The sequence below is a fragment of the Heliangelus exortis genome, chromosome 13, assembly GCF_036169615.1.
Source record: "Heliangelus exortis chromosome 13, bHelExo1.hap1, whole genome shotgun sequence".
NCBI classification, from domain to species: domain Eukaryota; kingdom Metazoa; phylum Chordata; class Aves; order Apodiformes; family Trochilidae; genus Heliangelus; species Heliangelus exortis.
This window is the reverse complement of record NC_092434.1, coordinates 8,971,273-8,993,751: the sequence shown is the minus strand read 5'-3', so window position 1 is coordinate 8,993,751 and position 22,479 is coordinate 8,971,273. Positions and strand designations below refer to the sequence as shown.

At 36.9% G+C, this 22,479-nt stretch overlaps 1 protein-coding gene and 1 non-coding gene across 3 annotated transcripts; both read left to right on the top strand.

Annotated features, from left to right (window-relative positions):
- The first annotated feature begins 116 nt into the window (after nt 1–116).
- Nucleotides 117–15,926, top strand: WDR88 (WD repeat domain 88). Of its 2 annotated transcripts, none has more exons than XM_071756757.1 (11): nt 117–932; nt 1,549–1,584; nt 4,737–4,825; nt 6,666–6,729; nt 7,185–7,323; nt 7,720–7,849; nt 9,834–10,018; nt 11,324–11,406; nt 13,586–13,654; nt 14,054–14,146; nt 15,566–15,926. In XM_071756757.1, the coding sequence occupies exons 1-11, from the start codon at nt 840–842 to the stop codon at nt 15,701–15,703; spliced, it is 1,119 nt and encodes a 372-aa protein (XP_071612858.1). In that variant the 5' UTR covers nt 117–839; the 3' UTR covers nt 15,704–15,926. The 2 variants fall into 2 exon arrangements, with proteins under 2 accessions (XP_071612858.1, XP_071612857.1); XM_071756756.1 differs by having other exon boundaries at nt 1,549–1,659.
- Nucleotides 15,927–18,314: 2,388 nt separating this feature from the next.
- On the top strand, nt 18,315–18,388 carry TRNAT-AGU (transfer RNA threonine (anticodon AGU)). The gene has a single exon. It is a non-coding gene; the product is annotated as a tRNA-Thr (tRNA).
- The last annotated feature ends 4,091 nt before the right edge of the window (nt 18,389–22,479 follow it).

The following is a 22,479-nucleotide window of genomic DNA, read 5'->3' as shown; positions in this document are numbered from 1 at the left end:
GCCTAGGATCTGAAATGCTGGGAGTAATATTCAGGCTGAATTAAGTCAGGAAGTTTAAAGCAGTGTAAAATTTGTATTTGGGTGTAATATTTTTAGTGAGTATAATGCAGCATTGGACATCACAGTTTTGCAATACCTGGCTGAACTGGAAATAGTTTTTACCCCTCCAAACTGTACATAGCATTTACCATGGCAGATCAAGAACAGTAAAATGTCATTTTGAGATTGTTAAGATTGATGTACTGTAAGATTATTACTATAATCTGCCTTATTTTATGTAGTTACAATGAAAACTGTTAATAGTTCCTTTGTGTCATGAAGTACATTTTAAAAGTTACTCTAATTTTGTAGATTTATTTTAATATAAAACATGGTATAATATTGTTTTTTGAATGATGAGGCTTAGACCTTCAGCACTTCCTTTCCCAGGTGCACAGGGAAGCTGAAAGAATATTCCTGCTATGAACAGAAGCCTTAAACTGGAACTCACTGCTCTAGGTGGCAGTTCTTTGGGGCATGGGTTAATGGATTTCTCAGTACCCACAGAGTCAAGTGTTGGAACCCTCCTGAGGAGATGCGCAGATCGCGCGGTTTTTAAATATTAAGTCAACAAGAAAACGCGAATGATAGCAGGAGGAACAAGAAATCGGACCGCGAGGTTGCCTCCCTTGCGGGCAAAAAATTAAACCCGACAGCGGCATCGCCGGGGAGTGGCTCGGCCCGAGGTGTTCGGCGGGAGCGGTAACGCAGCCGCTCCAGGGAGGAACCGGCGGGGCCCGGGCCTCGGGGCCGCGCCCGCTGCGGTGCCGCCGCCACCTGAGGTGCGGAGCGGGGCCCCAATGGAAGCGGGGTCCCCAGGGGCCCATCTGGGGCCAGAGCCGGAGCCTTCCCCGGCAGAGAGCTGCTGGGAGGGCCCTGAGGCGGCAGCGCAGGTAGTCTGGGGAGTGAGGGCCTGGGGCAGGCCTGGAGGGCGCCCACCCGCCTGGAGTCGGGGCTTGGCGGGAAGGTGGGGGTTGGAAAGCTCTGCATCGCTTTTTGTGAGGTTAATGCTCATGGAAGCGAAATTTTCCATTCGCTCTGTTCATACAAACGTGCTGGACAGTAATGGGCAATCTCCCAAAAAGTTTTTTCAAATAATCTTTGACAAAATTTGTAATACAGTCTTGGCTAAAATTTTTGTGTGGCCTTGAGGGCTTGGTGTGCTGCCCTTTGATGGGCCAGAATCGTGGAAACAAGTGTTGAAAAGACTTGAGAGAGACTTCATGGAATATAAAGGTAAATACTGCTTTTCATGAGAGGAAGAAGAATTGGGAAACCAAATCTCCTACCCCTTCAGAAAAATAAAACCCATATCCATCAACCTTTCTTTCTCAGCCAGACTGGTAAATCTGCTCCAAGCTGGTACCAAGGAAAGAATGAGAACCCTTCTCAGACAAATGCGATGTTATTCTCCTCTGGTTCTCACTTTCATACTCCCCCTCGTGGACCAAGCTGTAAAAAATATTTTTAAGGAAAAATATTCCTAATCTTTGCTCTCTCCCTTTACAGATCAAATTTAAAATTCTGAAAGGACACAGTGATACTGTGAGTTCCTGCCATTTTTGCTTTGAAGACACAAAAATACTTTCATGCTCTTATGATAAAACAGTGAAGCTCTGGGTATGTTATGAATGCAACAGCAACACATTATTAAAAAAACCTTAAAGCTGAAATCAAGGAAGGAATGTTATACAGGCATGTAGATTGACTGAATCATCAAAGAGCCTTTAAGATACTTTACTGAAGTTTAAAAATAGCAACTGTAAAATTAGCTACCTTGGGTAACAGCAAGATCTGATCTGGGGAAGTGCACGGGTTCTGGCTGATGTAAATTTAGTCTAAAAGATAGCCTGGGGACATATATTTATGTGAGTCCTAGAATTCTATGCAAGCGAATTATAAGGTAGCTATGCTAAATAAATTGTGGGTATGAGATCTGGCATATATTTAACAGTCACAAGTTGATTCAAGAATTAGTAATGAATTATAGGAGTGCCTTAATATATGATATGAATGGAGGTGAAATGGCTTTAGAAAGTGTCTAAAGTTTTGTCTTCTTACCTAAGTGTTACTAGGTTTCTACCATAATCTCGGCCTTTTTAAAAATGTACTGAAAAAGCCCAAGAACACCAAGAATGTAAAGAGACTGAGAAGTTTTCAGCTAACCAGCCTTAGCAGATCAAAGGGCTGGAATTGGCCAGATTCAAGAAATTGGGAAGTCTAGGATGAAAAAAGTTCAGTCTTGAAATTATCAGTTCTAGAGTAAATAAATGTGGAGTTCTTAAGCCAATATTGTAGATAGGAGTAGTAAAAGTCTTTCAGGTTGTTATTGATGACATCTACAGTTTAATAACTGTCAGATTGACAGTTCCAAGCTTATCTGCTTCATCTGAAATCAGAATTGGAATTCGTGTGTTTTTTCTGTCTTTAGTGATATGTCTTACAAGTAGGCAAACTGAAAGACCCCAAAATCCAAAGATAACGATATTTTTTTTAAACACAGTAGGTCCATGAACATTCTTTTTGCTGCAAAGGCTGTTTCATTGCCTGAAACATGGGGGCTGATCTAAGAATATTTTATCTTTTTAATTTTCTCCTAAGATCTATTCAGCACTTTTGATACTTATTTTTCAGATAGTCTATCTAAAAGTATTTTACTGAGTATTGAGAACTTTCTGGTAGTGGTGAATAGGAAAGGTAATACGCAGTTATTTTGGTAAGATTAATTTTACCTAGAGAAGCCTGATGCCCCTGCTGAGCACCTGAAACACTTAGAATTTTGGGCAGTATGGAGGCCTTGGCTGTGGGGGCAAGGCCAATCCTGACAATTTCACATTGGCCTTCTCCCTTTCCTTTCTCCCCCACCACCACTTTAAAGATTAGGTATCAGATGATTGAGTTGTACTGAGAAAGCATTTGAAATTCCTCTTGAGAGCAGGTATCTCACTGGCAATCTGCACATGGATTGATAGACAATGAGTAGAGGGGTCTAGGCAAGCAGTTGTGACTGCAAGGCTTTTTTAGGTCAGAAAAATAGAACAAGAACATATGGTAACTTTTAAAAAATTTTTCTTTTCCCTTTGGTCTTAGAGACATTCCTGTTGATACTAGTTTCAGTTGTTAGGTCTGTAGTGCACTGAAACACATTCAGAAAATAAGTGAAAAATACATCTCCTTTTGCTCTGTTTTCATCTGGTAGCAAGAGCTGCCAAGTTAGCAGGTCCTTGTGAGGGAGCAGCTCTAGATCTGAGACTTGACAGTTGGTGTTAAAAGGGGAATAGTAGTCAGAGGTGCAAGATTTTATTCTGATACTATAGACAAATGAAAGAGCACATGCACAGTGAAGGGAGTTTGTTGCCTGCTTCCAGACTGATTCTGAAACCTTGATACTTGCACACCAAAAAAATATCTAATTGAAGAATTTAGGTAATCATGGAAATAGAAGATTATTCATCTAGATGAAGGTATGATGACTGGTCCTGTGAGGCTTTGATCTGTGAGTTACTTGGCTTGTCAGCAGTCCTGTTGTTTTGATATTTACAGGCAGGCTTCATGATCCATTTGTAAAACTTGATTTTTATTTGTATTACTCAAGAACTTCAGTGCTGTGCTTAAGGGTTAGGACTGCACTATGCTCAGAACATCATACATGTATGACAGAAAGATAGTCCCTTCCTGAAACCACTTGAAACTTTCCATGTAACATAATATGTAGATAGAAGATGATGGAGAAATATAATGGCCTCAAGTTGCAGTAGGGGAGGTTTAGATTGGATATGTTAGAAATATTTTCTTCACTGGAGGCGTTACTGAGCATTGTAACAGGATGTCCAGGGAAGTGGTTGAGTCACCATCCTTTGAAAGATTTGTAGACATGACACACAGGGACATGGCTTAGTCATGGACTTGGCAGTGCTGGGTTAACAGTTGGACTTGGTGAGCTTAAAGGTCTTTTCTGACCTTATTATTGTATGAGGAGTGGACCAGTAATGCAGTATGGGCCATCATCACAGCACTTAAGCAGTCTGTTGATTGAAGTAACAGGAATCTCAAAACAGACATTTAAAGGCAATTTTGTATTTCCAGTTCTTCACAGGTGACTCCTTCGTAACATGGAGGAGAACTCACAAATGAAGGGAAATTATGTCGGGTAAATCACAAAGGGCTTTGGTTTTGAAAACAAGAGGCTTGTATTTGTGACTGAGAATGAGGAATCAATGAAGGAACACAGGGAATGAAGTAATACAGACAGTAAAGGGCAATCTGTGAAAGAGCATTGCACAAGCTGATGAGACTGCATCTGTAAAGGAAATGATGTTGCATTAATTGATGCAGGAATGGCCTTGAAAGTTCTAATTATGCAAATCAAAGTGGAAAAGCATATATTACTTTATGAAAACTTGTCAGGATTCAGGTATGGATGTGGATTTAAGAGTCTAAGGAGAACTCTTTTCAATAATATTTCTGTGAAAACTGTTGTGGTGGGATGGAGATAAATAGAAGTCCAGGCACTGGACTCTGTTTCAGTCTTCTTCAAAGGAAAAAAAAGGAATAGAGAGTCTGAGATTGTAAAAGCAACTAAAGTAAAACTAACTTTATTGATTTTGCAAGTTTTGCTTTCCCTTTTTCTGTCATGCTTTGTATCACTTTACAATTTAGTAAAGCAGTTCCTAATCAGTAATTTGGATTTATTCAAGGATATTGAGCAAGGTTTTCCTATTCAAGTTTTTGAAGAAGAACACACTGCCCCAATTTCTGAGTGCAGCTTGACTCCTGATGACAGAAGGTGACCATTTTTTATCTTAATTAATTTTAAAAAGTGTTTTGATTGGTTTTTTTTTCCTTGTTTCAAGGTTTAATTTTGTTGCATGTGGAAACAGTACAAAATTTGGAATAAAAAATTACTTTTTCAGTCCTTCCTATGGTCTCCTAACTTTTGCTACATCAAATTCAAACATCTTTTACTTACTTTTTGCTCCGTGATAAGTCATCCTGTTCCAATTTTGTGTTACATCTCCCTTCCTCTGTACACTCCTACTTGTCTTCCTTCTTGAACTTTCACTTATGCTGTCTGTTCTCTGCTAGCAGACTGTTTACTGCCAGACTCCTTTACCTACATGAACTGCCATAAACCTCACCTTGTTCTCACCAACAGGAGCTCTTAATTCTGATTTGCATATGGTATCTGATGAATTAAACAAGAATGCTTTTATTGTCCTAAATGCATGTTGGAATAGTCTGATAGATTATGCTCTTTTAGGGCACAGGATTTGTCTAATGCTGAGTTACCATGGGCTGCAAGTCTATGTTTGCCATATGTTGTGGAAAGGGGATATAAATATATATCATTTGTATAAAAGAACAGCACTGAGTTAGCCAAGGTTCAGGGTTTCATCTGTCATTGAGATTTATACCTTCATAATAGTTCTCTTATGTCTGTATTGTTAATTACTATTCTATAGCCTTTCCATTAAGCCTGTCTTGTCAATTAAAGAAGAAATTTATCTTAATCCATTGTCAACCTGTGGACATAATAATTAAAACAACTGCAGCATATATTAACTTTTGATTAAGTAGGTCATGCAGTGCCTCCATGGGTACTATTTCTGGCATATGTTATCATCAAATTACAGTTTAAAGCAGTTTTTATCAGACTGTAGAGTTGACTGATCAGTTTTTTGATCACTGAATAGTACACATGCTATGCTGCCTATTGCAAATTTGTATATTTTTTAATTTTTTTTTTTTTTTTTTTGCTAAGCAGCAATTAAAATACCATTGTGTACAGCTCTGGAAACAACTTTCTAACAAAAAAACCACTACCAGTTCATAAACTTCACATGGTCTTTTGCATTACATGTTTCATTTAGGAGCAGAGATTGAGTTGGTTGCAGGAAGTACACACATATGGAAAAATAAGAATATGAAAATATTTGCCTGTTTTTACTTGTTAGAGTGTTAATGCATCAAGTTTCTTGGGCAAAATGTGTAAAATTGACAGTTTATGAACTTTACCAAAATAAAAAATTACAATGGTACTAAAACATTTTTCACATCCCATGACTTTCAGTATAAATATTACTTTCTATATTTGGGAATATTTTAATAAAACTGTAAGGGCAAAAATTTTTACTTCTCATTTAATGGAAATCTGCCAAATTTGTAAACCTTATTGAATAGCTTTGTTGTCTAATGTGGCTTTGTGTTTGTGCAGAGCAGTGTTTGTGTCAGGGTGTTACCCAGCAACATAACCACTGAAAATCAAAAAAACAAAACCCTGCTGACAAGAATACATCATGTTCATTAAAGAAATGACATAATAATGGATTTAAAATTATTATGTTAGAAATAATTAAATATCATGTAATGGATGAAATGAAGCTGAGTTGACTGCTTACACTGAAATTTACATACATGACATTTTTATTATTAGTTTCTATCAGAAATATAAATATTTTTTTCAGCTAAGCTATGCAATATTTATTGCTGTAGCACTTTAAAATCTCTTTTAAATGAGTGGGTGTGAGGATGTCAAATCATTGTCAGATTTAAGTGTCATTTATTTTTTAAAATACCTTATTTTAAGTGAAAACATTGATTGCTGTTTTCCTTAACATTATTTTTAGAGTGGTAACATCTTCATATGATAACACTGTCAAGGCTTGGGATACGGAAACTGGAAAAATACTTGTATGTATCCTTTTGAATGCATCTTGCAGAAGGTACAGCTGTAAAATTCAGGTTTATTGTTTTGTTATTGATAAATAATTATCACAATACATTATAGCTAGGATAGGTGGCTTGATCTTTAGTCCTACTTTTGGTGCTGATAATTGCTTGATCTTTGGTAAGTCTGTTGATGAACATGTGTTTAGATACAAATAGATATTAATAACCTGTCTCAGAAGGTAGAGTTAAGATTGGTTAGCATTTCAGGATTTGAAGAGGATGGCCTTGTTTAAATTTAAGTTTATTGCCAATGCAAAAATACATGTCTTTATATCCAGTTTTTCTATCATCTTTTACCAAAACAAAGTAATATCCAAGGCCTTCCCTCTGAATCTGCTTACAGATGCTAGAAAGTTTGCTGTAAAACTCTCTCCAACCCTTGAGGATGTTTCTAAAACCTTTTCTTTTCTCTTTAGTGGACAGTAGAACATGAAGGCATTGTAACTTCATGTGATATTTCTCGTGATGGTAGATATGTGGTATCCAGTTCAGACAGAGAAAGTACCATACACATTTTTGATGCAGTAAGTGCAACAGTAGTGGCACATGTCCGAGGTAAGACCTTGACATCTTGTTTATGCAGCTCTTGAATTTTTTTAAATTTCTAGCAGAAATTTGAGAAAATTAATTAAATTCAGTTCAGTTCAAGTTACTTGAGCAAGGCAAAAGAAACTTACCTATAAGACATTAAACCCAGTATTTTTCAGAACAGGCTTCTAAAAAGATGATGGGCCAAAATGAGTTTACCCTTTTTGAAGGGTAATTTCCTTGTGAAGGTAATTTCAGTAGTGAGACCTCAGCCCCGTGAGGCTTCCCCTCAGGACTGTCAGTCTGGGACTTTGCTATTGCTGCAGAATGAGCTTCTAAAAAGTTGGACAGTCTCTGTGTTCTGAGATACAGATGTAATTATTCTGAATAACCAATAGTCTCACTTGATGTTTTTTTGTATAGGTCATCACAAAAGTACAATCACAAGATGTTGTTTTGACCCTGGTTACCAAAGAGTGACTTCAGTATCGTATGATAAGACCATAAAGCTATGGGATATGATCACACAATCCACCTCAGTTACAATTCATGAGTAAGAAACTGTTCTAGAGTTAATTATCTGTGGCATTGTTTGCATCTTTCACAATTGTCAGTGAGACTTATGCTAAGATTTGTACTAGAGAAACTGAATAATAGTTGTTGAACTAAATAGAGTAATACACAAGCAAATGACATACCTAGAAAGCATGAATAAAACAGTCCACTCAAGCTTCCTGCTGTAATAACTGAAAAATTCTTTTTTGATTACTGTAAGCATTTCTAGTACTATTTTTTGGAGCTTCTAGGTTCTTGCATATAGAGAGGCAGAAGATAGCATTTGCCATATGGTATTGCAGTGTAAACTTCTCATTCTAATTTCTACTAATTAGGAAAAACGTTGGCCATTCTTGTTGATTTCTGAGATCTTTACAACTGGCCCACGTTTTTCTTGAGCTATATGTTCCCACAATGTAAAGAGGATTCCCTCTAAATGGAAAAGAATACAGATTAATTATTGCATGCTTCTCTGCGAATGTGCCACTGTTCATACATCCTGGGATGAGATTTACTCTTTTTTTGACAGCATGATAGTCAAGACTTGGTATTTTTTGCATCCTTTTTTTTGCAGAACTGTGATACTATTCCCACCCCTTTTCTGTGAAGTTGATTAATTATGTTGCTACAGAATGTCAGACTCAACAAAATTGACCTGATCAGGCATCATGCATATTAGATAATTGACTAAACACTGGAAGAATCCTACAAACTGCAGTGATGACAGCATTGGTTCCTGTAGAGACCATTGCAAACATTTTGTTGATAATTTCTTCAATTTGTGAAGATAATTTTGAATTTTAATCTTCTCCCTTGTATAACTGCAGACTCTCTTGGGCTTAATTTCATGTCTGCACTCTATCTCATTACCTACATTGTTAATGGAAGTATGAAACAGGACTGGATGCAAAACAGATGCTGTGGATCACAGTTCAGTATTTACTTTGGCTTTCACAGTGAACTAGTTATGGCTACTTTCTGGGTACAGAGATAATTTTTCCAGGTCATTTTTCCTTATATGCTTTTGGAAAAGGCCATGCCCAGTGCCCGAAGCCTGGCTCAGTATGATCTCCTGAGCTTTCACATGCTAAACTTTTGTATCTCTTTCTTAAGTCAGTAATGCAGTGAAGACATTGTGTCAATTTAGGATATTATATCATTTTAAGAAGGAAGTAGGCAACAACAGAGCATTTCACATCAGCCATTAAAAATATCAGTGACTTTAATTAAAAACAATCAATTTAGCTTTGAATTCTTAAAAAAATAATCAGAGAGAGAGAGACTGCCTTTAAACACTGTAATAAAATTGTCTTTGAGAAAATAGAAATTACTTTGGATGGGGAATTCAGTTTGGAACATTGTAATGTTTCTTTTAAATTGTAGTGACTACAGCATTGTTTCCTGTAAGGAATGCTCGTAATCCTTTTCCCTACTAGATTTCAGGAAGCACTGGAGTCTTCACTCAGTTCTGGAACATCCAGATTTTTTTTTTCTTCTATCATTACTTCCAAAATTAACCCTTAGTCTGGAATTGTTTAAACTTTTCCTCTTAATGTTTGAATTGAAATTTAGATATAGACATAGATGTGTGCTATGTGTTTTATGAATACTGGGTGGGGTTTTTTTGTAATTCTAATAAAATGTGGTTGTATTGTAGCTGGTGAAAAATTTCTTTTTAATTTATGTTCAACAACAAGCTGGTCACTTGTCACTTAACAGCAAGGTTTCAATCAGTTCAGTCCTGCAACATGACCTAAAGCAATCAGGGATTTAAGCTTGTGCTGGCTCTGAGGTTCTAAGCAGCTCCAGAGACTCATATAGTTAACTCATATGACTCATATGATTCATATGGTTAAATTGAGAATATGCTTAAGATGCTTTACTGGATGGAGTCAGGGTGCTTAGTGTTGCAGAAGGATCTTTGAGAGAGATGTAATGATAAAAAAAGCTCACTCTTCCTGTATTTTTTGTTTGATCTCCAGGGGACACAGCAATGCTATCTCAGATTGCTGTTTTACCTCTGATGGTCATTATTTGTGCACAGCATCCTGGGACAAAACCTTAAAAATATGGGATATAAAGACAGGAAAATTTGGGTGTCATGAACCCTTTTCCTTGAATCAAGGACATGAAGGCTCTGTTAGTTCCTGCCTTTTTAGCCAAGATGGTAAGTTATCTTAATACCAGTGCATGATATATCTCAATACCTATGTAAAGGGCATCTCAGCTAAACCACAAGTGCCTCTCTAATCATGTAGATAATGAATTCATAATTTCCAAGATAACATGTTTAATTATCAGAAAATGATAACTATGTAAATTGAAGTTGATCGTCCGTGTTCTGTCTTAATAAGGCAACTGGAACACTGCTTAATTGATGCACCCATCAGGAGGTATAATTAAAAGATCATAATGGAGCAAAAGTAAAATAATATGTTACAGTATTAACTTAGCACTTGCAGATAATCTCTTAATATTGGTTTGCTGAAAAAAACTCAACATGTTCATTAAGTACTGTATTGATCTGTAGTAATTATGGAAATGTGTATGTCTTTGTTAGTATCCCCAAAAGAAATGTTACTTCACAGCCCAAACAGCGTATGCTGGTCTTGTGCTTCTGAAAAACTTCATGTTTGTAGCTTGTTCTTAGCTACACTGGTGGAGCTCATAAACTAACATGTTCAAAGCATATTTATGATTTGTAGCCTGACAATTTGGCACCTGGAACTTGATGTCTCCTTGATGCTCCCATGAATATGCTCCCTAATTTACTTCTGTCTCAGTGAGGGCAGTGGAGAGCTTGTTGCCTTAGTTCCATTACTTTCACTAGATCACAGACAGCTCCTAGTCCCTCCACAACATGAAATTAATGTTCATGCAAATTGCTACTGTGCTGAAATAGCTTCTCTTCACCTCACTGAGATAGAGTAACATGAATTTCTTTACATTGTGATCGAACTGGCTTTTTTCTTTTGCAACTCCACATCTGAATACTCCAGTAAAGATGAATCCTAAACTTCTGACAGCTGGTTAATCTGCAGTCACACCCAGACAGTGCTTTTGGAGTTAGGCAACACAAAGAAATAAATAGCAACTCTGAGGGGGAAAATGTACCTGTGGTTTGAAGGCATGCAAATAGGCCCGTGAAATCATGCTCTCCACTCTAAAATCTTTTTTTTTTTTTTTTTTTTTTTTTCCCCACAGTTGACCTAGCAATTTTGGAAGTATTCTCTATATATTAATTTTTTAAAAAGCTATCTCCTCAATTTTTTAAATCAACAAAATTTTCATGTATGTTTTTTTCCACTAAGTTATAAGAACATCAACAACAAGTAGCAAAAAGGAACTTCTGCTGTCTTTTTAAGGCATGACTAGTTCTTTTTTTGAAGTCTGACTCAACTGTTAGAAGGAGCCTCTTTTATTGCTTTGACAAAGCAAAGCTAAAATACAGTATTCTGATTTTACATTTCAGCATCACTTGTTGTGTCTGGTGGATATGACAAAACTGTAGCTGTATGGGATACAGATGGAGGCTATAAAAAGCTAAGCTTAAAGGTACTGAGCTCTTATTCGGTTACTAGTTTGATCAGAAGATCTAAAATGTATTGCTGGTTTAAAAGCATTGCAAATTTCATTATCTGACAGATACCCTTGCCCATCCTTTTTAGATACAGGCAGGAATATCATAGGAAAAATATCCTGGATGTGGGTGATTTAATTTCCTAGAGCAGTATATTCTTATACAGTTAGCTACAAATGTATTACTTTCATCAAGTCAGTTGTTAATAAGCTATTACATTTCTCTTTTTATGTACAAGCTTATCTAAGGATTATGCTGAATTGAGTTGTACCTATGTTTTAGAAGAGAGTTTCTTCCAGCAAGTTAACAAGAGCCTGGAGAGTGCATGTGTTAATTTTGAAATGCCACACTCTTGTATACCTATATTTTTACATACAGATATGCTTATGCCCAGAGAAAACAGCATGCTAAAAGGGTAGCATTAAAAACTTCAGTAAATACTGGTGTTGAGGTTACCAAGCTTAGCTCAGTCCTTAGGTTACATAGTTGACATTACTGCTTATAGTGACAGGAGTGTAGTCCAACATGTTACATACAGTACTTGTTGGGATGGACAGTTCTGCAAACGAGGTTGCTGTGCCTGCTTAGAACTAGGATTCATCTTTTCCTCCATATTCATGGAAATACTACCCCAAATTTGAGGTGGTAAGTAATACCATCACAAACTTTAAAAAAGTCCAACTTTTGTTAGGTTTTTTTTGTTCCATCCTGACTTTATTTTTTACATATCTTATTATGATGCCTTTCATTAATTTCTTATTTTAGTGGAAACAATACACAAGACTTGAAGTAATGATCAGACATATGGGTCAAAGGACTGACAGTATTCATAAAGTTATGTGCATGCATTTTGCAAATATTGATTTCACAGAAACCAGGCAATGTCAGAGTTCAGGTTTGCAAACTTGGTTCTGTCCTGTCTATTGAAAATAGGATCTTAATGGACTTACTTTATTTCATACTGCATATATTTTCAAGGCTCATGATCAAACTCAGCTGGAAGATCTCAGGGAAGACCACTTGCCTTCAAAAACTTGGGCTTAAAAGTAGCTTCTAACTGCTACTTATCCAAGGTAGCATTTTCATTTGGAGAGCTTGTAAGCCTGGGTGCCTCACACCCATTACCTTAAATGTAAGCTTACCTACCCCCTGGAACTGAAACTGTACTGAGTACATTTTGAGCAGTAATGGTACACATCCTCCACCAGCATCCATGCTTTACATAATACAGCTACTGCAGACTTTCCAGTTCCAAGTTACCCAGTTTCCCAATTAAAAAAAAAGAGGTATCTGTTTAAATGCTAATATCTTTGTCACTATGGAGAATTCCAGTTTAGTATCCGTGCCTTGATATAATTATATTCTGGGCTCATAATTAAATTTAAAAACATTTTTTTAAGATTCTTCTATTAAACCCATGTTTTACGTATGCGTGTGTGACTGTGCTGAAAACATGTATGTTCATTTTTTAATTGTATTTCTTGGGTGTGGCATTTGACTATCAAAGCTACACCATGCCTTCCTAAACTCTAAGAATTTTCTCTTTTAATACCTTTTGTGTTTTAATCTCCCTAGATAGAGTAAATCATTCACTTTAGATTTTAACCTGTTCCTATTCTTATGCCAGCTCAGTGCTGTTAACCTCATATCAGCTGTGCTGCTCTTGTTGGAACCAGGGCATCCCATTCAGTTTCTCGATGTGGCACGCTCAAGAACTGGTTTCCTTTTCTTAACACTGGGGAGAAGCTGCTGTTTGTTTCCACAGCTTTTCCTTCTACTAGCACATGATAAACACATGATAAACAAGATTTTTTAGCTAATAAGTATTAGAAGTAAACTCTGTCTTTACAATCTTTTATCAAAGTGTTTGAAAAATAGAAAAGACCTATCCTTAAACCCATGGAAACTGTAGCTAACATTCTTCTGAGCATCACTACTGGGGTTCTGCTTACCAGAGATAGTAATCACTGCTGTTTTCAGATATATGGAGGGAGGTACAAACTTCTTAGGAATGTTTTTTTCTTGACTGGACATGAAGCAGTCAAGTAAGATTTATCTTACTGCATTTCAAAGGGGATTTATGGTACAAATAGTGGGCTTTGTTATAATAATAAAAGCTTTTTCCTTGTGTTATAGTTAAATTTTACTTTGTAGGGTCATTGGGACTGGGTGACAGATGTTGCCATTACCAAAAACAAGAAATGGGTTCTTTCAGCCTCAAAGGTAATAAATAATTCTTGATGTGGTTTCAGGAGCTAACTTTTCAGTGAATGGGAAGATTTCATCCCTTGTTTTCAGCTTTTTTTAAAATTTTATTAAATTCAACAATGGTTGAATTGCTCACAAAAGTGCTAAATTGTAATCAGTATTTACCTCATGTAATTACAGGAAATCTTTAAAACTATTTGATAATTATTTTATTCTTAGTTATTTTAAAGTATGCAGGCAATCTAGGATTGCTAAAGATTGTTTCTATATACATGATATTTAAATGTGGGAGGGTTTAGCTGTCATGTTGAGAAGGCTCATCTGCTGAGGTAAGATTTCATCCTTAGAGCAATCATGTAAATCACTCTTTTGGTAGCTTGCAAATATATCGAAATAGTTTTATCTTTTTCTCAGGATTCTTCTTTGATACTCTGGAATATTGAAAAGATAGATACTTTTCCTTCAGTGATAGAAATCAGAGAAGCAAGAAGCTCTAAAATTACTCAGGTACACTTTGTTCTTTTTTTCCACACCTCATGCTTTGTTCAGAAAAAAAATCTGAATGTTAAATGAAAGCTGTCAAATTTCTAGGCTTAAAACACAAATTGATTGTGTTTGTTCTCTCTTTGCAAAAATTATCAAATCCTTTTTTGAGAATGGGATGTGATAATAATGGTTACATTTTTAAACTGATTTTGGTTAAAAACACTGTATGCAGTCATATATGTGTACTTTAAAAAATAAACTCATTTTGGTTTTCTACACCTGATGGTTCTGCAGAGTAATTTGCCACTTACACAGGAGTGTTACTGAGCCAAGGCAATTAATATTCATGTGCCCCTGGACATAAATCAGCTTATATGAATTCTGAGCCATGTCTTTTTAAAGCTGAGACTGTATGTATTCTGACTTCTAAACCATGAATTATAAATAGGTGTTAGGGAAGAAGAACATTAACAAGTTTAATGCTATTGAAATGTGCTTTTCATTACAGTCCCTCATTTGATTTTGGTAGTGGATTTGCAAGACTTTGTGTATATTTTCCTTCTTGTCAATAATAGGATTCTATGAATAACCATTAAGTGAAACTGCATGAAAAAGAACTATCTTTTAAATTTCTCTAATGTTATTATCAGACTTTCTTGTTGAATAGCAGGTATTCAAAAGTAGTGAGCAGCTTTTTAAGCTTTTAAATAATTTTATAAATGTTCCATCAGTGAAAATATTTACATTCCTCAAAGTATCAACAAAAATTTGAATATAGTTAAAATTGGTACAATGAAGGGGTTTTTTTTGGGTGTATTTTAGCAATGCTTAGAGCATACCAACCAATAAAAAAATGTATCTTTTTTTTTTTTTTTTTTAAATAGTTTCATGAGTAGTGAATTGAGCTCTGAAAGAAGTGGATTAAAGTTGATTAGCATGCTTGTAGTCAACAGGAAAACTTCTTTGTGGTGACTGCAGTGGGTTAATATTAAATCTAAAATTATTGATATGTACCAGTTTTCCATCTTTTATTTTTCTTTCTTTATGTCTTTAGCAAGACAATGATCAGCTTAAAAAAAAGTAATTAAAAAAGCCCCAAATCTCACCTAGTGATAAACACCAAGACGGAACAGTTGAAAACTGGATACCCATCAAACCACCCAAAAAGTAAAATGTGAGGCTGTATTGAAAGAAATAAAGTCAGAGTTCACAAAAAAGTATAGTTTCATTCAAGAAAAAGATCTCTAAAGCATTCATTACAGGAATGGATTTTGAGCACCACTTCTGTGTGAAGTTTACAACAGCTGTATACACTCAGTGCATCTCAAAAATTTGGCCTAGATAGATGTATGCATATAGACTCTATCTTGATGAGTGAAATAATGCACATTTGTCACAGATGATTAACTGAAATGCTATTTTTTGTTATATTTACACCAGTGTGAAGAATGTGAAAAACATTTCTTATGCCTGCAACCTAGTGACTCTGAAACAACATCCAAGTGTGTGTTCTGTCGTCTGTCTTCTCCAGTGAGAAAAAATGTGCCATTGCCATCTTCTGTTTCTCCTGATCTGTAAATTACTGTAGCAGACTTGGTATGTTAACATATTTACGTATAAATGGAGTGTCTATACATCTGTATGTAATACACAGATAAAGCTAAGACTTTTCCCTAGCTTTGCTCAACGGTAGGATTCTGTATGAAGAATAAGAAAATACATTGTACCAGGCCATTAAATAGCTATAATGTATCAGGTAAAGAATAAAATCTCCAAGAGTAGAAATCTTATTTATGCTGCATGCTGCCAAGTTCAGTTATTTAAAGAAAATATGTAGATATGTACATGATTGGCAGGTTTCCTTCTGTTCTGTAGATAAACTATTCTTTCTTACTATGGCAAAAGAAAAAAAAAAAAAATAAAATCTTTGCTGTCAGTGGACATCAGAAAGAGTTTTGTGAGTAAAACCATGAATAAGACCATGACCTTTTTTTCTAGTTTGTTGTCATTACTACTTAAAAAAATTTTAGAAAGGAGCCTTCCGGCATTGGGTTGTGGTTCATGTCTGGCATGATGCAGCACAAATAGTTCTGTGTAGTAAAGGCTCCCTCCAACAAGGAGCATGACATTTCTTCTACACTTTCTTAGGGACAACCCTGAGAGGATTATATCTATTCAGTATATGTGAGTATGTCAATTAATAAAAGATTAAGTGTTTCAAAATATTTGGAAGCTTTATGGCTAAAAATAGTGTTTTCACCCCTTTCAACACTGCTTTCTGAAAGGAACTTAAAGTGGGGAAAATAGCTTGAACTGGGCATGTAACAGCCTGGAATGCAGTTAAGCTGTAGAATACAAAAAAATTGCAAGTAGGTAGATCCCTTTTCCTTGTTTAAATTATGTGACTTGTGTAGCAACAAATACACTTGAATTCAAGGTTAACTGAAAAATAGTTCTAGGAAATAGCATGTTTTGTACAGATTTATGGCTTTAAATAAGCATTAGGTGATAAATTGTATTATTTTCCAGCATTTTTCCCCCTCTTTAGCCCTTAATTAAATTTTTTTTTTTGTTACAGAGACTGAAAGAAAATGCTTCATCTGTGGTCCTGACATTTTTTTTTTAACAGATCAGTAACATAAACTACACATTTTATAGCTGAATCAATACTGAACTAATTTCTATGTGTTAGAAAAATTAGTCCTAGAATAATTAATGCTATTTTAGAATTGAAATTGTTCTTTCTTTACCCTTTTCAGCTGGAAAATCAAAGCTCTATTTTTTCTGTTGAAATGGGAAAAATCGTAGTTGCACTATAGAGGCTTAGTTCATTTTGCATTAGGAATGTGACTATGTTGTTAATTTTCTTTTGAATAAATCCTCTTTCTATTTCCCAAATTGAAAAAAAATACACCCCAAAAAAGGAAAAATTAATTCTTATATTCTGATTTTAATAAAAGCAGTAAGTTTTATTATTTATTGCTGTTCTCTGACCATTACCATTGCCTGTTTAGTGCTTGGGTGCCATAGGAGTTGTCTCAGGTTGTCTTCAGCCCTGAACTGATCTCACCTGCAGCAGTTGGCTCCTGTTTGGATGCACCGTAGGTTTTGCAGACAATATGATAATTATGGACAATTCATAACCTGGAGATTTATCTGCACTTTTTCTGTTTCTCATATCCCTGAAATGTGACTGATTCACCCAGTCCCCATTCTTATCTGATGAGAAAGTTTAAGGCTGTTTTAAACCAAGTCAGTGTGGCTTCTGTAGGAGATACTTTACCAATAGCATCTGTGAGTTGGTTGTGGATGTTAAATGTCCAGAGCAACGTCTGAGCCTTGCAGGTTCCGACTGCAGTGCAGGCTTCTCATCAGCTCTGTTGATGAAGATGATCCTTGGGATGTGGGACAGGCTCTGTGCTTGGTCATGGCTCATTCTCCCCTGGTGACACCGTCAGTCTGGTGGTGTAGCGTGTCCTCGTTTGCTGTCTGGTGACGGGAACTGTCTAACGAGCCTTGACAGAAGGTGTTTTACTGGTGGCTGCATCGATTTTGTGGGAAGAATTCTAGTTAGCTCCATAGAAAACTACCCAAATCACTTTTTTTCTGATTGTTTATCTTGTAGGAACCTGTGTGCGTTTGCCCAGGCACTCTATTGCTATGTGTGTGCACCGAGCATAAAGCACATAAACTGTTTGTGTGTGCATGCATATGGCTTAATTTTTATATCAGTTATAGATTATTTCAGCAGGTAATTGAGTTCTGATTTTCCCTTGCTATCTTTTGTTGTGAGCCTTGTGCCACCGAGACACTACGGGATACATCAGGACTGGAACGTAGCCGTGAGCAATCTAAACTAAGTATTTCTTTGAAATGCAGACATTTAAGTATTTCCCTTTTGTATTTGTACGTCTGGTGCCCAAACAAACGCTTACGCGTGTGCGCAGTGCCGAGTCACGCATAGAGAAGTTCCTCTGGCAGAGCCGCAGCTGCGCCTTTGAACGCTGCCGGGGGCTGAGCTGGGTCCCGAGTCCCGCCGGCTTGGGAGGGCCGGTCCGCTGCTGGCAGTGCCGCGTTGCGGTGCCGGGGCACCAAGACAGAGAGCTGGGAACTGGGCCGGGAGCCGGGCCGGGAGGCGGATGGGAAGCGGAGGGTGGATTGAGGCCGCTGGCAGCGGAGCCTATCGGGTGGCGCCGTGGCTTAGTTGGTTAAAGCGCCTGTCTAGTAAACAGGAGATCCTGGGTTCGAATCCCAGCGGTGCCTGTGCGGAGGTGTCCGTTTTTTTTCTTGTCCGGGGTCTGCTGGGACTGAACCGGGTCGGGGCCTTGGCTCGGCGGCCGTGAGTTGGAGCAGCCCGTGAGCTGCACCGACACCGGAGCGCCCTAAAGCAACAGGCCCTGCAGTGCAGGCGGGATGCGAGCCGCTGCCTCCCCTCGAAAATGGCTCTCAAATTCCGTTTTTTCTTATCTTCAAATCTTCAGTAGCGTTTCAGTTAGGCAAACGAAGCCATTCTTTCCTCCCATCTGCCACTTTATAGTTGAAGTGCGTGTGAAAGGTTTCTAAGACAGTGTAAAACTACTGAACAAATTCCTAATGCTTGAGCTAACTGTGCATGTTGAGTGTGTATGGGTTTCTTGTTGGTTTTGTATTTTTTTTCCTTTAATTTTCTTATGGGAATAGGCCAGACAAAAGCCACTTACAGTAATATTTGAGTTACAGACTTGCCAATTATGTTAAAACTGCATTAAAACTTACATGGGGTTTGCCAGGTAGCAGGTGGCAACAGCTGTCTTTGCATAAATATTTGCATTTTTCTTTTTAATATGAGCTGCATCAGCTTCCTTCTCCCACTTCTCCCCAAATGTTACACCCAGTGAAGTAAAGCAGTTGCACACTGTGTATAATCATTCCATCATCTGCTCTAAACACAGCAAGTAGTGGTCACAGACCCCCTGGCCCTTATGCTGCTGGTACTTTCAATTTTGTACTTGAAAATACACACACAGGCAATTGTGATCTGTTTAATTCTTGCCCAAAGACCTGTTCTTTGCTCCTCGGCTGCTGTTCAGCTCTGACCATGCTGCTCTAAACTTTGATCTCTTTTGCCATCTGCAAAGTTAGAATAATACTGATCTCAAAGACTTGCTGGGAGAGTTAATTAATGTTGTATGAGGCACTTTGAACTTTTGGATAAAATCAATATTATTAAAATAATGCTTTTTATTTTTCTTCTCAGTAAGCTCAGTCTTTTTTTTTCAGCCTCTTCAATAGTGCTGGCGCCAGGTTCACAGGTGCATTTGGACTCTTTCTTGGAAAAAGGGTCTGGAATGACTTAATCTCATTGATGGAGTGCAAAATTAACTTGCAAACAAAACTTTTGAAGGGTTTAAATAAAGGTATTCCTTGAAAATTTAGTTTGTAGGACTACTTTAGTCTTGTTGAAAGTGCTTATTATCTTTTTACATTATTTTATGCTTACTTACAGGAATATATGGAATACATATTATTACAAGCTGGTATTTTTCTGTCAAGATACTTTTCTTTTTTACCTCTCAAAATATTTCAACTTTTTGCATGAAGCTATGTCATTATTGTATCTCTATAGGATTGCTATGGCCTGAGAAGAGGTAAGTGTAGTAGGTAGCTTATGATGAGTATTTAGAAAATACTTTTTCTCATTGTAAAAAATACTGGTTTTTTATGTCAAACTGAAACCAAAAGGCCACAATATGTAAGAAAGAAGAATGCATACCATATTTCTTATGACCTGTTCCTGTAATGATGGCCTCCTTCAAATGAAACAAATAAATATCTGGTAAAGACAGGGAATTCTTGTAAGTTAAGTATGATAACCTATAACCTTTTCTAGAAGAGTATTATAGGCACTTACAACCCTGACCAATTCATGTGAGAGACCCAATTCCCTAGAACTGTTGATTATTGCTCTTGTCCTTTTATTCTCAGAGCATACAATGTTCAGCATTTTTAGAGCTGTAATGAATCTCTGAAATCTTATTAAGGTTTAATGGAACCAAAGATTAATTTAATTGCCAATAGCAAGTATGGTGTTTCATTATTTAAGCAGGGAGAGCGAATCCCCTTGCCTTTGAAAATTTGGGATGAAGGAAATGGCACAAGTTCTGGCACAGGAATTGTTTGGTTCCTCTCTGTGGCCATTACATGGAGCTAATTTAACCATGAGTCTCTCTAATGGTTCCCAGAACGCTCTATTTTTCCTTAATCATTATTCATGTTTACCTTAATTTTCTAGCTTGTGTGGACAAGGACAAAATACCTGTGACATGAATCAATGAATAGGTCAGGGAACTCTGGATTGTATGCCCCATGTCAGTAGCACAGTGCAGTCTCAATCTTGGCAAAAAGATTTTCAATTTAGAAAGGCAGAGTTTTTATATAACTAACTATACTGCCTTTGTATGTCCATTGGCTGTTTGTATGACACTTGCCTTTGACTTGTCCTTGTGTGATTTAAATGCAAAACATGCAAAATATGTGCCAAAAGAACTTGGTCAGGTGACTGGGGCATGGATCCAGGTATACCAGTGCTCTGGCCTGAACCTGCTTAATGGTTTTCATGTGACATTCTCAGTTGTTGTGAGTTGAAAGTAAAGCCTCATCTTGAATTAGTCTAATAAAATGCTTTCTCTCCGGAATAGAAAAAGACTTCTGGGCTTTTATGAAAGCCTCAAAAATTAACATTGTATAAATGAATTAAATATGTTTTTATGAATGTAATTGGAAGACATCTTTGTGTTCTAGCAGCTTTTCTTACTTTATCTGAGTACTGGCAAATTTACTGAGATGAGAAAGAGAATCTGACTGCCTGTATGTTCACAAATAAATTATGTTTCCTGTTGTTTTAGAACAGCCTGCTACTGGAAAATGTCTACTAATTAGTATATTTTTTAAATAGGAGTCTAAACTATTGAAATAACACTGCTTTATAGAGGTCTGGATTGGGTGAAGTGACTTTTAAAGCCCAGGAACTGCATTTTGAAAAGTGTCAGCTTAGGTTCTAGCTTTGTTCTCATCTGCTGTAGGTTTTCTCTTTTGGTGTCTTACTGGCATAATTCAAGCACACAATATTTGACTTGCATGTGTAACGTGTACACCAGTCGTGGAAAAAGGTGCTATATTGGCGTACTTGATTTGACTTAACCACAGCACATACAGTACCTCTAAGGAGCTGTAGGGTAATAAATTTAAGTTATCCTGCTAAGTATATTTTTAATAAGCTTTTACCTTATACATATGGCAGAAACTCTGTAACTTATACTCATTATTGATTTATAGATGAATTAGGAGAACAAAACTAACCTGTTCTAGTGAAGCAGCTGCTGAGATTCTGTCAACGTGCTACAGAAGAGTAATGTGAGGTAATATCTCAACTTAGCATTCATATAAAAATAATGTGGAATGGTGGAATAAAAAGGCAGTGTCTGACATTTTAAAGAATTCTCAAAGTGGCAGGAATTGCTCCAGAAGATCTTTGACTCCTGTGCTGTTGTGACTAATAATTTTCTATAGTTTCATAACGAGCTTGTTCTGTTAAATTGTATCCAGAACTTATCGCAGTCATGATGACTTCATGCTACTGACTCGGTGAGGTTCAGTATGTTAAGTATCACTTAATGTAAGAAAATAACTATATTAAAATTGAATCAGACCAAAGGTACATCTAGCCCAGTGACCTCTCTATAACCGTGGACAATAGCACATGTCTATGGCAGAATATGAGCATGGGACAAACATGCAGTGATATTTTGCCAGAATACTCTACCAGCCTCTGGTGATTTCCAGCTCAAGGAACTCTCTCAGACAGACCTGATCAAATTTAATCTTTCACTTCTCCATGTCTGTGAATAGGAAGAAGCAAAGTGACTCCTACAGGCAGATGTGCATATTGAAGACATTCTTGTCACAGGGACAGTTGCCTAAAGAAGGAAAATATTAGAGGCAGCCAAATGTTTATTGGCTGCTTATAACAGCAGTGACTGTAGGCTTAAGGGAAGATATTCTCCAGTTTGCCTGTGAGCTGCCATTACTGCCTGCGAGTTATTCAGAGAGATATGAGTGAAAGTATTTTATGAAAATGTTGAGTGAAGCCACATTGCCTCTTAACCCCAGTTTGTAACACTGCCCTTTCCTATTTCCTGACACGCTGTTCTCTGACATGTCATCCTTCGACAGGCATGTCCAGTTACATGGTGTCATGCCTGTGTAACATGATGTGATGTATGTGTCATGAAAGGGTTTCCCAGTGTAATAAATTAGCTCTGAACTTTGGGGAGGGGAAGGGGGGAGGGAACTATTTGGGATACTGCAGACTGCAT

Coding starts and splice junctions, on each gene's coding strand:
- WDR88 (XM_071756756.1), top strand. CDS start 840: ATGGAAGCGGGGTCCCCAGGGGCCCATCTGGGGCCAGAGCCGGAGCCT. Junction 4,826..6,665: donor TTGACTCCTGATGACAGAAG/GTGACCATTTTT, acceptor CATTATTTTTAG/AGTGGTAACATCTTCATATG. Junction 6,730..7,184: donor CGGAAACTGGAAAAATACTT/GTATGTATCCTT, acceptor TTTTCTCTTTAG/TGGACAGTAGAACATGAAGG.